The 15,262-nt window shown below is 41.9% G+C and overlaps 1 protein-coding gene across 2 annotated transcripts in view; it reads right to left on the bottom strand.

Moving 5' to 3' along the window:
• cdk6 (cyclin dependent kinase 6) overlaps nt 1-14,406 on the bottom strand; it is a 33,635-nt gene extending 19,229 nt beyond the window's left edge. Inside the window, exons 1-4 of one of the 2 annotated variants that reach the window (XM_029443087.1) lie at nt 13,564-14,406; nt 12,387-12,732; nt 8,233-8,368; nt 3,334-3,501 (exon numbers count right to left, since the gene is read on the bottom strand). In XM_029443087.1, the coding sequence (XP_029298947.1) occupies nt 3,334-3,501; nt 8,233-8,368; nt 12,387-12,610 (528 nt within the window). In that variant the 5' untranslated portion in view covers nt 12,611-12,732; nt 13,564-14,406. Of the gene's footprint in view, nt 1-3,333; nt 3,502-8,232; nt 8,369-12,386; nt 12,733-13,121; nt 13,525-13,563 lie in introns of those variants that run through there. The other variant, XM_029443088.1, reaches the window with a different exon arrangement.
• Nucleotides 14,407-15,262: the final 856 nt, after the last annotated feature.

Raw genomic sequence — 15,262 nt, 5'->3', positions numbered from 1 at the left:
ATGAGCCTGTAGCCAGACTGGGGTCATTAAAAAACCATCAACAAAGAAACGGACCTCCAAGGACTGCCAGGGGCAGCCTAATCTGGACCCCAGTACCAACCCCAATGGGTGGTCTCCCTCCCTCTCTCCCGCTTTCTCTCTTTTGGGGAGGGTGAAATATGTGCAACATGGTTGGTGGGTGATGCCGATGAGGCCATCAGTCACACGCAACCATGCGTGTGCAAATGCAACCAGACTCCATCACACACACACACACGTTTTTAGACACACCACATTTTTTTTGTAAATGACATATATACACACATACAACCCGGTATGTTGCTAGGTGAGAAAGCAAATTCATCACAAAAAGAGAAGTTCAAGCAATGCTGGTAAATCATCAGCAGAAAGTACAAGAGTGCTACTTTCAGTTAGTGACACTGGAAAAAAAAAAAAGGAGGAGGATCGAGGGACTTTATGCAAATGCTCACTTCAGCCATCTTGTCATTCTAGAAGTGCTAAATGAATCACTTTGAAAGTGAGAGAAGTGTCTTGTTCGCTTAAGCAACAACAGTTCTCCAAAGCCCATCTGTCTGCCAGTAACGGTGGCATTAGGTGACTAAATAAGCAACTGCTGGTCTGTTGGGCAAAGGGGAAGATCCTCTTAAATGCTGTGTGTATTTGTGTACATGTGCGCTGCATACAGTGTAGATTATCTGCTTTTATTAGCGAGAGGAAATACTGAATGGATGAATGGACATTGGGTGTGTGTTTATGTGTGTGTTGGACTGATAGGGGGATTCCAAACACATTCATCTAGAACGAAAGATCCCGTGCTCACATTGCAGCATTACACTTCAGAGCATGTGTGCACTCACACACGCACACACACAACCTCCATCATTTTTGTGGCCCAATCTGTAAAACGCAGAAAGGAAATGAGTGTGTGCACCATCACATTCACGTTAAGTGCCTCTGTGTGTGCATGAGTAGTTTCGGGGACTAGATATTTGTCGTTCATATGCAAGAGGTGAATTCCCGGGTAAGTATTTTGCCCTCGACAGAAAGTGTCCCTGTCTAGTCATAAATAGAAGTATAACAGCTACACAAAGTGAAACCAAACACACACTAAATATTGTGTAACACTATGTAAATGCTATGGTTAGGTACGTCTTCCTTTGAGTCAACAGTGTATTATCATCAATCTAAATCATCAGAGAAAGTAACTGGATGAAATACTGACTAGTTTTATCTGAATCATAAAAATTACCCTTTAAATGCTGAGAAATTACATTTAAAAGTCACACATTAAGAAAACAGAAAAAAAGTTTGGGGGGGGGGGGGGGGGGGGGGGGACATCCTGACATTTCCAACACAGACATTTATCAGTACTTCCTAATAACGGCTGTCTTAATAATGAATGCTCCTGTTAACTTCCCATCATTACATTACATTTCAATTATCGCTGCTTAAAACTTTACTTCCTCACTCGTGTTCCTTTGTCAATATTCTACTTTAGATTTATTGTTAATGAGTTTAAAATAGGTGTATTTTCACACACTTTTAAATGGCCCACAATGACTACTGTGCCAAGAAATACAGTATACACTTCAGCTCTAGAAAGGAGGAGCCCCTGTTTGTGTTCACTAGCCCGGCTGCTCATCTCTTGTTGCGCGTTGACAATGGCACAGACGCGTGTGCCAGTCTATTCTGATGATGAGAGCCGAATAAAAGTTTGCATTCTTTCCCAAAGGATGTTTACGTTTACTTTAGATGGGAAGATGCTGCACTGCTTGATGAGCTCCACTTAAGTTCCCATGAGCTTTGCATAATAAAATGTTGCGTGGCCTTTATCTACAACCCTCCGTCTTCTTCAATCCCTCTGGTGCCTCATTAGCAGATTGGCTGAGAAACATTAACTTTTTATATTTCAAACAGTGTTTTGTATCAGTGTTAAAAACGCTTCGTCTATCCGGCGCACATTAATTGAAAATTGCCCAATGGGCCATGCTAAACTTTCTTTTATTTTTTAAATGAACACAAACCTGAAATTCATTTTTTAGCAATATCCAAACCCAAATAAATGTCATGGGGTCCAGACTAGTTGGTCAGGTTGATAAGCAAAATGATCTAAAGGCATGGGTGCATACATCTGTGTGAATGTGAAGCCAAATCAGAAAACTCTCTTCTCTCGTAAATACAGGCTTTTAACAGAGCTACTGTTGCTGGCTACCTTAATCTTAAAAGTCTCATCTCTCCCTATTTCAAGCTCTTCCAAAGACCCCTTTCAGTCTCCCTCTCTATATTATCTGGTCATCAGAGCCCAGAGCTCAACAGTTGGACATCAAAGTACCGACAGTGGAAAGGGAGGGGTGTCTGTCTCTTCTCGTCTGTCCCATCCCTGTCTGCAACAGCCACTGAGGGATTCCTGAGACAGACCACAGGGGCCCTTGGCTCTCACTTTACACAGAGAAACCCTATCATTTGGCCCAGTGCTGCAGAGCTACCCGCTGATGCCCTGTAAGTGCCCCCAACATCACATTAGATGCTTTTCATCCAACTCTCTGGAGATGGGAGGGTGGTTCAAGGCAGTGTGTGTGTGTGTGTGTGTGTGTGTGTGTGTGTGTGTGTGTGTGTGTGTGAGAGAGAGAGTCACACTTGCAGCTATGCATACATACACACACACAGTACATTGACTCTACATACTTGTCACAAAGACCCTACAACTGACATTTTCTTGTTCAGTTATAGTAGTTTACCTGTGAAAAAGTAAGTAATTAATTGATAATGGAGTCAAAAATCGACTCAAGTGTTCGGTTTCGAGAGAAAAAGGAGGACACAAGGGTGATATAGCTAACTGAAGTACATCAATGAGTTATTATTGTTATTCTCTCACATGTTTTTACTGAAATGATCTCCGTGTGTGTGTTTTATTTGTTACCTCTCTTTCTGGTAATGTGTATGTTCACTTTAAAAAGAAAAAGAGGGGACTGATGATTTAAGGTTTGGATGTTAGCTCAACTTGTATTGTAAAAAAAAAACTTTGTATGATTTTGAACTGAAGAATAAGGATGCAGACGTAGCATTTAATGCTTACCAATGTAAACAGGTGCAATCGAAACCCAACTCTGATATACTGCATATGACATCACAAACCAATATATCAGATCATGTAATATTACCCTATTCAAGACTATTTGTGTCTATGACCCAGTAATAACATCCTGTGACCCACTTTAGGGTCACTATACATTAGAACCTATGGGCTCACCGTGTTTGGGAGTGTTTGTTTTGCGTCACTCTGTTGCAAGGAACTATTGCCCCCCCGAGTTAAAAAATATCAACATAACTCACCACAGAGGTGAGCGCCATCTGGAAGCTGTAGATGCGAGCTAGACCAAAGTCGGCCAGTTTAATCTGTCCTCCGCTGGTGACCAGGATATTCTGGGGCTTCAGGTCACGGTGAACCACGCGGTGCGAGTGCAGGAAGTCCAGCCCCTGGAGCAGCTGGTACATCATATCCTGTAACACAGCAAAACAGAAAGAACAAAGAGAGAGAGAGAGAGAGAGAGGTGGGTTTTTTGTAAACATGACAAGGGCACGGAATCGATACAGTGAAGTTGAAATGCGGATGATCTAAGCTTTGGGATATTTGGGTCATGACCAGGTTTAAGGTGATAAAAATTGACAATGATTAGTGGGACATTGAGCAAACAGCATAGACCAGATGGTTTGATTATATTTTTCATAAGTTGTTCTGAATGATTGAAGCTCATGTGATGAATTTGATTTCCAAAATAGTTCAGCCTTAATTGTCCTTGCAAAATGACAAAGAGAGATGGCTTCATGACCCCACACCTCTACATTCAACATTTTAATGAATTCCTCTGTCAAACCAGGCAAGAAAAGGCCTGAATGACAAGACCCTGCACTGAGAAGTTAAGTATAAAAGGCTGAGACATTGTGGTATGGAGGGAGTTAACTAGAGGAGCCCTGTGTCTTTTCTTGTCGACTGCAGCAGATGCTTAATAACTGACACACACACACACACACACACACACACACACACACACACGTTCTGTACAAGCATGGATCTCCGTTTCTCAGCAGCTGTCCTGCTCGAGTTAATTGGATCTAGTTCTCTTTTTATGCCCAAAAACTGATCTCAGAAACGGCCATGACAGATTAGCAAAAGTAACACGGATGAACTTTGTACAAAACCAGCTTAGACTTGTTCTTTTCAAACCGAAATACTTTCAAACAGGTCCTGCACCTGTAAACAAATAACAAGTCATTACAAGGGATTGTGGCCCAGTAGTTTTGGCAGAGCTATGGTTTGTATCTTTTCATAAAATGAAGTGATGATGTAGAACTATTTCAGCTTCAGGCCTAAGCAGACACATATTGAGTTTATGTAGGTAAAAATGTTAGTATCCACACTCTGTTCAAATCAAAACATGTAAAGGAGACAATGTGGAGAAAAGAACAGAAAAAAAGAGACATTTGTAAAGAGAAATGCTGTGATGCTGGTGGTGGTGCGTTGTATCCTAGCCTGTACACCCCCCTCCAAAACCCACACACACTCCCTCCTATACACACACCCCGAAAAGCCTCCGCCAAGACCTCACAAGTGACATGGACCTGAGCCCGCAGCTCTATTCACTGGCCGACCAGCTGGTGAGTGAGTCAAAGGGGTCTGCACACTCAAGCAGAAAACATTAGCAAACGGCGCGGGGCTGGCTGCTGTGCTGGCCATAGAGGAGGAGACAGGACGCCCCACACAATACTGTGGAGATGGGGAGTGATGTGTGTTTGTATACACACAAACTGGGTGTCCCTCTGGGTCCGTGTTAACATAATGTGTGTATCTACATTTCCATTTGTGTGTGTGCACCTCAGACTGTGTAAGACTGCATCTGTGTGTGTGTGTGCGCGTGTCCTCTGACCAAGGGCAGGCAGGATGCATAAACAGACCTTCCTTTCTACATCTCCATCCAGCCATGACCCAGTGAGGAGGGCAGCAGACAGACAGGGGAGAGGCAGGCAGTTGGTTATAGTGTGTGCGTGTGTGTGTGTTCTGACACAATAGCATGCCCCCCCATCAGTTCCTCGCTGCTTTAAATAGCCATTTCACCATGCTTCCTTTCAGCAGCATTTCCTAGTAAACACTAATTATCTCAGAAGTGTGACTCTTGGACAAACACACAAACAATCTTGGCCCCCTCTTGGTCCGAGTGACATCTTCTCTGCTGTAATAATTACCCTCACAACTGAGTTATGAAAGATATTCCACCTATGTTCGACAGCATAGCTTGCTGTAATACTAATAGGAAATAGAGTAGTAATTACAAATGGCACAATTAATGCTGCCACAAAGTTTAGCACCACATGTTACACAGAGAGCAACAGTGAGCCATCTCTTAGCCTCACACAAAGATGTTTTAAGCAGCACAAGAGTTGCTTAACACATAGCTGTCTTCAACTGGCAGCACTTCAACCGTTAAAAACCTCACAAACAACTTGGCCAAGAGAAGCAGAAAAGAAATCACACAAAAAAGGCAACAGATCTGACCCTGAAAAAGCAGGGGGACCAGGAAAAAAGTAGTCAGCCCTCTGCAAGATGCAGTCAAAACATGGCTTTCTGAGTGCGCCTCCTTTTCTAATGCAAATGTACCAGAGGCAGCCATATTGTTTATTGTAGCCAGGCACAATATGGGACATCTGCCGGTTAGCGTTAGTGTAATTCCCTCCCCATGCTTCATTAACCTCCCCCTTTATGGGCCCAGAGAATGGAGTTGTGGAAGCTTGGACGATGGCGGCGGAGGAGGGTGGATGAGACCCAAGCGCTGGCCCGGCTGAGGAGCACTGAGGTTGGGGCAGCGCGGCTCCTTGATGTCCTTCCAGCTCATTTGATTCCTGGAAGAGGACCTCTTTCATCAATGACCATGTGGTGGGTCTTGAGTCTGAGTAAGGCTGAGTGGGTGGGGGGCTAAAATGGACAGGATGGGGTGGGGCGCCTGGTGCTGGGGGTAGATTGGATTTGAGGAAATGTATGCCTGTTCTTTTTGGTTTTAGGGTTTGTAGCTGAAGGTGAATGTTTTTCTTTGGTTATTTACACTATTGCATTGCAGATTGCTTACAAATTAGTATTTAATGAGATGGGCACAGGTGTGCTAAATTTGGGACTGCTGGACTGGGATCCCCTATCTGATGTCATCTGCTATAGCCGGGGGCAAATTAAGTTGCTGGGAAGGAGGGCAATTGGAGGTTACTGTGCAGTGTCCACTGTCCTAGAAATAACAGGGGACGGTGTCATCTTGTCGCTCTATCATTGTCCTTTTGTCCCCTCGAGGCCCCGGCTGTATGAATGTTAGGAGAAAGCAAAAGAAGGAGGGGTGCCTTAAGGGGTCCATATGCTTCAAACGAAGTGCTTGTTGGATCGTTGAACAGCGTCGGAAGCCTCCTCCCCTAAACTTTTACGTCACAATTGGGGGTGGAGACACGTCCCAACAATTGTTTTACTTACTTTTTTTGTTACTTTACGAAACTGACAATCCGACACGGCCACTTCACATTGCAACTGGCCAGGTGTGCGGAGTCAAGTAAGCAAGCAGGATTTGAACTTCTCAACTATCTCAAGTTGTCTTCCTTCCTTCTTCACACAACCTCCTTCACTTTCTGTGTGTATAATCAAGTGCGACATCATGAATGCCTTTGAGGAGAGACTGTCTGAAAGTGTGCGTGGTTATCCCCATTTGAACGATTATTGCGTCTCATCACTTTGTATGACAGCAGGCTTTTCACCCCCCCCCCCCCCACGTTTGCCTTTAGACGTGGAATATCTGTGAATTGTGGCTGCAACTAATGATTACTAGCGGAGGCAAATTTGCCAAAATGGTGATGAAATAATTATCAGAATTGTCAGTTAACTTTCTGTTGATTGAGTAATAAATGAATCAGCTCATCATGTAAGCAGTACAAGTCATTATTATCAAATCCATACCTCAATCAAATGGCTAACAATTCTTTCCAATATCAATTATTTTCTCAATTAATTGTTTTGTCTTTTAAAAACAGATTCTAATTACATTTTGTCTGCCGAACCTTGCAGTGTCAAAGATATTCAGTTTGGAGTGACATGAAACAAAGACGAGCAACAAATCCTCACATTGTTTGTCAACTAATCAATTAACTGACTGAAATGCAACTAATGAATAATCATTTTCATTGGCAGGTACATGTTTCCATGTAAGTGCACACTTTAGTACTGCAGTACAAGGACAATATTTGGACAATTATCACCGCACCAAGACATTCATAGAAACTAAAGTATCATACGCTTTCAACTTCAGCAAAAACCCTGGGAAAGCCTCAGGTGTGATCTACCTGACTCGCCTACGCTTGCACAGCATCCCATCAACATTACAGCTCGACACAAAACTTCACACAAAAAGCCGGCCCTGGGGTGAAAAACGGTTATTCTAGCTTCCAGAAATTCTGTTTCAATGTGACACTTTAAACTCTCCAAATATAGAAATATATATCCCTTCAATATTGTACGCGATACATTTACAGACCTTGAGGTGAAACGCGATAAAGAGATTTTTTAAAAAGGTAGGAGTGTGGGAATGATAAAAATACATCCATTTCTGACCTTTTGGCAAAGTGTTAATGGTCACTGAGTGGATTTATTTATGAATTGGACAAATTGATAGTGAGGGTGAGTTTGAATTGATGGTCCAATCAAACTACTTTGAATTGTTAGCATCAAATCGAGTACTGGAGTTTTTAATACACAAAAGGGATTTTAAAGCCTAGTTTTCTCTGTCTCCATCTGTAATACAGCGTAAACTGAGAGAGAGAGACGGCAGAGTGAAAATAGAGAAGGCAGGGAGCCTCTAATTTGGAGCCCATCTGCCACATGTGCTGCCCTTGAAAATGCTCCAGTACCTCTGATGTTGGAGGGAACTGCACTCACTCAGTAACATACACACGGCTTTGGTCATGCAGTGTTCAAGGTACAGAGTATTAGCAAACACATTTCCTATCCATCCATCTATATGTATATTTTAAATACGAAACGTTTCAAATTAAGTCCTTGTTTTGAAATTTGTCTAGGAATATTAACTTTGTATTCCTCGCTGATGTTGTACTAGTGAAGCAAACAAAAATAACACACTGTTAAAGACTCCAGTTTACTGCAAACAGCATCAGTCTTCCCGAGTACTTCAAGATAACAGTGGCAATGGTTACCTTGATGGTCTCAGGCGGTACTCCGGGGTCAGGGGCCTTCTCCAGGTAGGTGGTCAGGTCCTGATCCACGTGCTCAAACACCAGGGTGAGTTTGGTTTCTCGGTCAGTCCGAGAGACTGTACACACATCAAACAACCTAGAACAAGAGGAACAGGAGGAGGAGATCAATACAATTGATTCAACGCGGTCCACGCTGCAACAAAGCTTCTGATTACAACTAATAAGACTGAATATCCCTCCATTATCATGTCTGCATGTTCCTTCTTTCCGAATTCATTCCAAATGTTCACCATTTCCAAAAGTAAAACACTTATTTGTATTTTATGGCTGGTAAGTGATGCAAATCTACTAGCCACTTGCCTATTTTACTAGCATTTGGACGCTAAACGGTGTACATGTTGTACCCTGCTCTATAGTGATTAGTTCATTAAACTATCAATGACAGGAGCACTGTTGAATGATGATCTACACATCTTGCAAAGGCAAAACCTTTTATTGGCTTTTTAGTACCATGAAGCATAGTTTTATTGACACAACAGCTACGTTCCACTGTCGAAGAACTTTTAAAAGCAAATAAAACATTTTACACATGGGACACTCATGGAAAAGTACATTTAGTGCATGTTAAAGCAAATAGGGAATGATTTCATACATGGCAATAGACATGTCAATCACACACAGGTGTAACTAATGACATTAATATTGACTTATGACTTTCTGGAACACCTTAATGTAATGGAGCCCTTGTTAATGTTATTAGCTACGCCTGTGTGTTTCCTGCTATGACAAGTCAAAATGTCTGCATGAGAAAAGAGTCTATGACGCAGCAGAAATAACAAGACACAAGGGACATGCTATTATGCATTTTTCTATTTATGGAAAAAGAATCTTCCAATAAAACCTCAACAGTTGGACATGTTATTGCGGTTGGTCAGGAAAGAATGATCCATTCCAAACATTAAATCTTAGAGTCTGGACTCTCTGCTCCTGGGTATTCTTTATCTTACAAAAACTTGTGAGAGAAAATAAAAATGCTTGCAGAGCAAAATGATCATGTGCTGCTGGAAACCCTGATAACATCGAGTCAGTTTACCCTGAAAAAGTACGATTATGCAAAGCTTTTTAAGATTCAAAACCATCAAGCCCCAAACACCAGTGTTTATGGTTGTGTTTCACTAGGCAACACACTGAGGCCAAGAATCCAGATTATTTTGGCAGACCTGCCAAGGCAGGCATTGGTGAAAAGCTGAGAAAAGCTATCCAGTGTGTCCTCTTCAAAGAGCATGGGGACCACAAGCAGCATTCCTCAACCAGCACTATGACAACTCCTGATGCTCTATGGGAAGTCGAGTGGACTGTCTGTAGCTGTTGCAGTGGCAGCATCTTTCATCACAACAACACAGAAGCCGAAGGGAGCCATGATGGATTTCCATCAGACACGAGGTGTTGGGTTTCAAAGTAACGGGTTACTGTAACCAGATTACCTGTAAAAGTATGCCATTAATATGTTCAATTGAATAAGGTAATGAAGTGTTAAACATTTGTAAAGTCTTTACTTAGACTTAACCTACAATATATGTACCAATTATTGACCTAATGAACCCTGCGCAGGCCTTTTATTGGTAGTAAACCGATAAGTTTCCTAAAAAGCTGTTAAGTCCCGTCAACTGACTGAGGGTACCACTGGGTATCAGCTATAACTTCCAACCTCAAAGTGCAAGATTGATGGGATACGGGTAAATATTGACAGATGAGAGACTTCCTCTGTTATTATTGCTGCAAAATATCAATTCATAGTGATCCTACTCAATGTAACATCTATATTCCGATTTATTTTCCGTGCATGTGTTGCTACATTTCACTAGCTAATCTACATAAGCCGTTTAAAATCGAAGCATGGAAAGAAATGACTAAATCTCTCCGGAAGCTCTTTCATTTATTTCCAACGACGCATCACGTGTCCTTGCCAACACCCCTGTAATCAGTGGACTTGGAAATGCTAGAGTCGGTGAGAGGCGATTCATTCAAGGTATTAGTACTGTGCATGATGTCACAGAATAGACGGCGCCCTCCTCTTGAAGCGCTGGGGTTAAACGCCCCTCACAGCTCGATTGTTGGGCTACAATGGGGGCTCTCAGCAGACACTGAACATATGGAATGAATAATGGGCCTCATTACAAACATCCAGGGGTTGCCTGGAGTCACACAGAAGGCCCACAATGCACCCTTCCTGGCCTGGGCTGCTTTGCTATGCTGGTTGGCTAAACTGGCTCTGGTAGTTCAAAGAGCCGATGGTTTGCACTCTTGAACCGTTTTATTGCAACAAATGCTCCTGCATATTAGCTAAACTCATGCTTCCACAGTAGTGCACAAAAGTGTGTTCAACCACCGAATTAAACTGACCGAAACTTTATACCTGAGGACGTATTTGTCTTTCAGTGAGAACAAAAGCAAATTGTGATCCCATTAAGAGAAAACCATAAACATTATCCACCATTATTCATTTATACACTGGGGATTTATTGTTAGAGGCACATGGAAATTAGCCATGCTACAGAAACGTCCATTTAGTGCTTCCCCTTCAATCCCAAAGCACTCTATATTCCATAATTTAAAAAAAGTATGAGCAAGGTCAGACCTTGGCTAGTGCCAACATATGACGCAGTATCCGACTACTGACCTCCGACAGAACAATTCATTTCAAAGCTGAAAGAGAATGGCCTCTGTGTGCAGAGCAGAGAGAAGGCTGGGCTGTGAGTAACTAATCTTTAAAATGACTATATTCAGTAAATACAGTCTGATTTACAGTAACTGAGCTGGGAGTGTGTCACTGTCTTGCTCAACGGCACTTTGACAGCATACATCAGTATTCATGGACACACACACACTAACATTCAAACCTGTGACATGCTCTTTAATTGGTTGTATAGTTATTTTAAGCCCGTCTGCCTGTGTATATGTATATGTAATACAAATTAACTAGCAGAAGCTTTTCAAATGTGAATATTTGCAGCCAGAGATGAACCTTGAGTTTAGAATATATAAATCACATATACTATATAAATCACATATACCGTGAATTAGAGCTGCAACAATTAATCGATCAACAGAAAACTCATCATGCTATTTCGGTAATCGAGTAATTGTTGGTGAAAAATGGCCGAAATGGAGATTTCCTGCTTTCTTCTATTTCATATTATATTAGACTGAATATCTTTGAATAATACTGAATACTGTCCAAGGTTCTTTGGACATTATTCACTATTATTCATTTTGTAGACCAAACAATTCATTTAAAAACAAAATCAGCAGCATAAATCGATAATGAAAATAATTGTTAGTTGCAGCCCTACTTTTAATACATTACTTGATAAGTAATAATCTAATTAATCCTGCAGAGAGGCCTAAATCATTAGAAAGGCCACAGGTTCAATGAGGCTGGTTGTGCGTTCAGCGATACACACCTGTCCTGTCAACGTACAACAAAAAACAAGATTCTACTTGATCAAATTTAGATTTTAGTCTATCCTTTTTGTAAACAGATAGTGTCCTTGATATTCTTAACTCTTTTTCCACAAACATTAAGCATTCAAAATATGCATAGTTTTTATTTTAAAAAGGTGAACAGTGTTCCACTTTATTTTGCAACAAAATGCACTTTGTTTGGGGCAAGGAGTTCGAAAGCCACCCGTTTGTAAAGATGTTGTATCTTTTAGGCAGAGCTCACTTGTTTCTAAAGCAGAGTAACACATTTTAGAGGAAAGTGCATGAGGTGGATCAATGTGAGAGGCGTGGTTTCAAACTAGACATGAACATTACAGGCAATGATGAAAATGGAGAATGTTCTGTTCTGACAGGTGTACACACACCTACTGCCCACTAACAGAGGCAGCAAGCAGCTAGTTGTTATGCAACCCCCATTGTAATACTGTCTGCAGAAAACACTTAAAGAAGAGTTCTGCTACAAAAACATTGGACACAATGACTGTAGGCCCAACCTAAAAGCCATATGAGGCAGCATGGTTGCCACCTGAGACCATTAAAAAAGGAAGCAGTGTGTGTCTCTGTGTTAATACACAACATTTATCTCACACTGTCCTCATCCCTCTCAAACATACAAACACACAGGGCAACCCACTTCTCCCCTCACTTACCTGACAACATTGGGGTGCTCAAAGGCTTCAAGCTGCCTCAGTACCGCCACCTCCCGGATAGTTGAGAGAGGCATCCCCTCTTCCTCCGTCTGGACACGAACTCTTTTTAGGGCTACAAAGCGTCCCCCGTTCTTCAAATCTCTCGCCTTGTACACTTTCCCATAAGCGCCTTCTCCAATCTCGGCCACTGGTTCATATTGAGTGCCAGTACTTTCTTTGTCCATTTTTGCAGATTTCTTTCTCTCGTCTCTTGTTGAAAATATTGCGGGGAATCCCGGCGAGGGTGACGAGCCAGAGAGTTTCTCACAAAGGCATATTCACAGAAAAAAGTTGGCACATGCAATGCCTAGATGACAGGGAGACACAGATGGAGGAAGACACCATCTTTGTCAGATTTGGTCAAACTGTGCTCCAGGTACGCAATAACAGGACTGTCATCATGTTTTATTCCGACTATCAACACAAGAGCCCAGTTGCGTCCCAACTTCCACTCCTCCTCCTATTACGCATAGAAACTCATGTCCTCCTACCACTAACACAAAGTAACGTAAAATAATTCAAATTAGTCACATTTAGCCTCTTTCTTTAAACTAGGTTCGCACCAAATAAACAGTCTCGCGCATTACAATATTCGCCCCACATGCAATGTTGTTGAAGTTGTGTTCATGTGGGCTGTCTTACTCTGTTGAAGGAAATTAAACATTTAAAGAGAACACGCAAAAAGAGAACACAAACCTTAAACACCAAGCTGTGTTACGTTATCAAAATAACAAGCTAACTTCTTCTCTTGTCCTGTTTTATCAAAGTTTCTGTTTGAGGCGACACAAACTTAGAGAGCACGTGGCTGTCTACTGATTGCATTGTCTGAACTTCCTACAGCAACAGTCCTCTTAAAACACTGTAAAAGTCGCCTTGCAAAACCTAACTCGCTGTAAATGTGTAAAAGAATGCAGTAGCAGAGTTTTAAATAGGTTTTCATTAGCTTAGATAGCTTCCTCTAATTGTTTCTAATTTAATTGTGCGTGGACTCAAATAGGCTCATTTAAATTCTAGCAAATCGGGGAAATGCTCTTTTCCGTTTTTAAAATGATATTGGATTGTAAAGCAACATTTCTAGCCTAATAAAAACATTTTTGGCATACAATTATGCATAAATAACCCCACTTTCAGTGTTTACCTTGGTTTATGTTGTCAATAAAATGTCGTAACGTCGGCATGTCCGATCAAATGCTGAGGAGGCATTAGTTTCTCGGATAAAAATGTCCTGCATCAAACGCATCCCTGTCCACTGTCCTCCATGCGGGGGCCACACAGGTAGTTGGACGGTGCAGGCTCTAATCCCCCATCCCTCAGACTGCACCAGTCCAGGCAGAGACACTCAACAAGGGAGGAGGAGGAGGAGGAGGAGGAGAAGGAGGAGGTGGTGGTGGAGGGCTGTACGAAAACTCACACACACTCTCACTGCAACTTTGTGTGTGGGGGGTGTGGAGGGGAAGGGGTGTAGGATGGGGGGGTCATAGGACAAAGGCAAACGCGTGATACAGCCCTCCAAAACCACGCTCTTCTTTGGATTTTCTCCTTTCTTTCTTTTTCTTTTTTTCTTCCATATATCCCCGGATAGGCCTATGCAACTGCAGCCCCGCTCGCCTGTGTGAGCTCCGTCTCTGCCTGGCTTTCCCACGCCGGCTGAATGTGGCCTGACCCCCTTCAGAGAGGTTTGACACGGAGCGGGGACATTTCCGCATTCCTCCCCGACTACAAAGGCTCACCGCCTCCTTTTTGCTCTCCCTCGGCCTCCTCGGTGCTTTACCATTCATAGTCCTCTCCGCGGGTTTTGTCTCCTGTGTCAAAACCGGGAGCACCGCAGGGATCGGAGAGGGGAGAGAGGCGGTTTATTGGATGGACGGCCACACTATCTATCTCCCTCAAACCATTGAGGAACTCCTGCGGCAACAATGCGCCAGCGGGGATGCAATGTGACAAGCTCGCCCTATATGGCCCTGAGGGGTCAGGTTCAAGGCCCGGTGGCTTGATCTGTGGCAGTGGGACTCCTCTGCTCCGGTGGTCGTCTGCAAGGCTCCATGCTCAACAACAGGCGTGGTGGCCATGTGGGCTACTAGATGGCAGAGCTTTTCTTATTTTGAGAGTATGAGGGAAATCTGCATAGCATGTTCATCTCAGAGTATAGGCCTACCTTTGATTAATTTCACAACAAAAGTTAGAAGATGAGGAAATTCAATTTACAACATGTAGTAGGCTAATAATAATAATAATAATAATAATAATAATAATAATAATAATAATATTAATCATAATGTGTTCAATATGAAAAGAAAATGACAAATACAAATGTTCCATTGAAATTGAAATGCCTATACAATGTATTTACAACTTAACTACGATATGAGCATAGCCTACATTTAGCCTGCAAATTGTTATTAAGGAATTTATTACAAATAATTGAAATATTAAATAAATGTGATTGTCACTTATTAAAACCTCAAAATTAACATTTGAATATCTTCTGCGGAAATAAAATTGTATATTTATATTTTGGGCTTTTTTCTCAATTTCCTTTAATACTTTTATATGTCTAATTGAATTTATTTCTCTTATTTAGTTTAGTTTTATTTTAAGAGACATATTTGTGCTTAAAATTCGAACTAATTTCATATTATATAAGGTGTAGACAATTAAAACCCTTATGCTCTGTCTGAAAGTTCTTTAAACTCTGACATGAAGTTTGTATTTCACATCCCCCCCACTTTAATGCTGGACACGGTTTAGACATGACAAGACTTGATGTCAGATTATCCCAATGAATAGCCAATTACAGGCGTGTAACCAAGCGCCATTATCATAACTTCATTGGAAGG

Source organism: Cottoperca gobio, chromosome 11, assembly GCF_900634415.1.
Source record: "Cottoperca gobio chromosome 11, fCotGob3.1, whole genome shotgun sequence".
NCBI lineage: Eukaryota > Metazoa > Chordata > Actinopteri > Perciformes > Bovichtidae > Cottoperca > Cottoperca gobio.
This window is presented reverse-complemented; position numbering and strand designations above follow the sequence as displayed.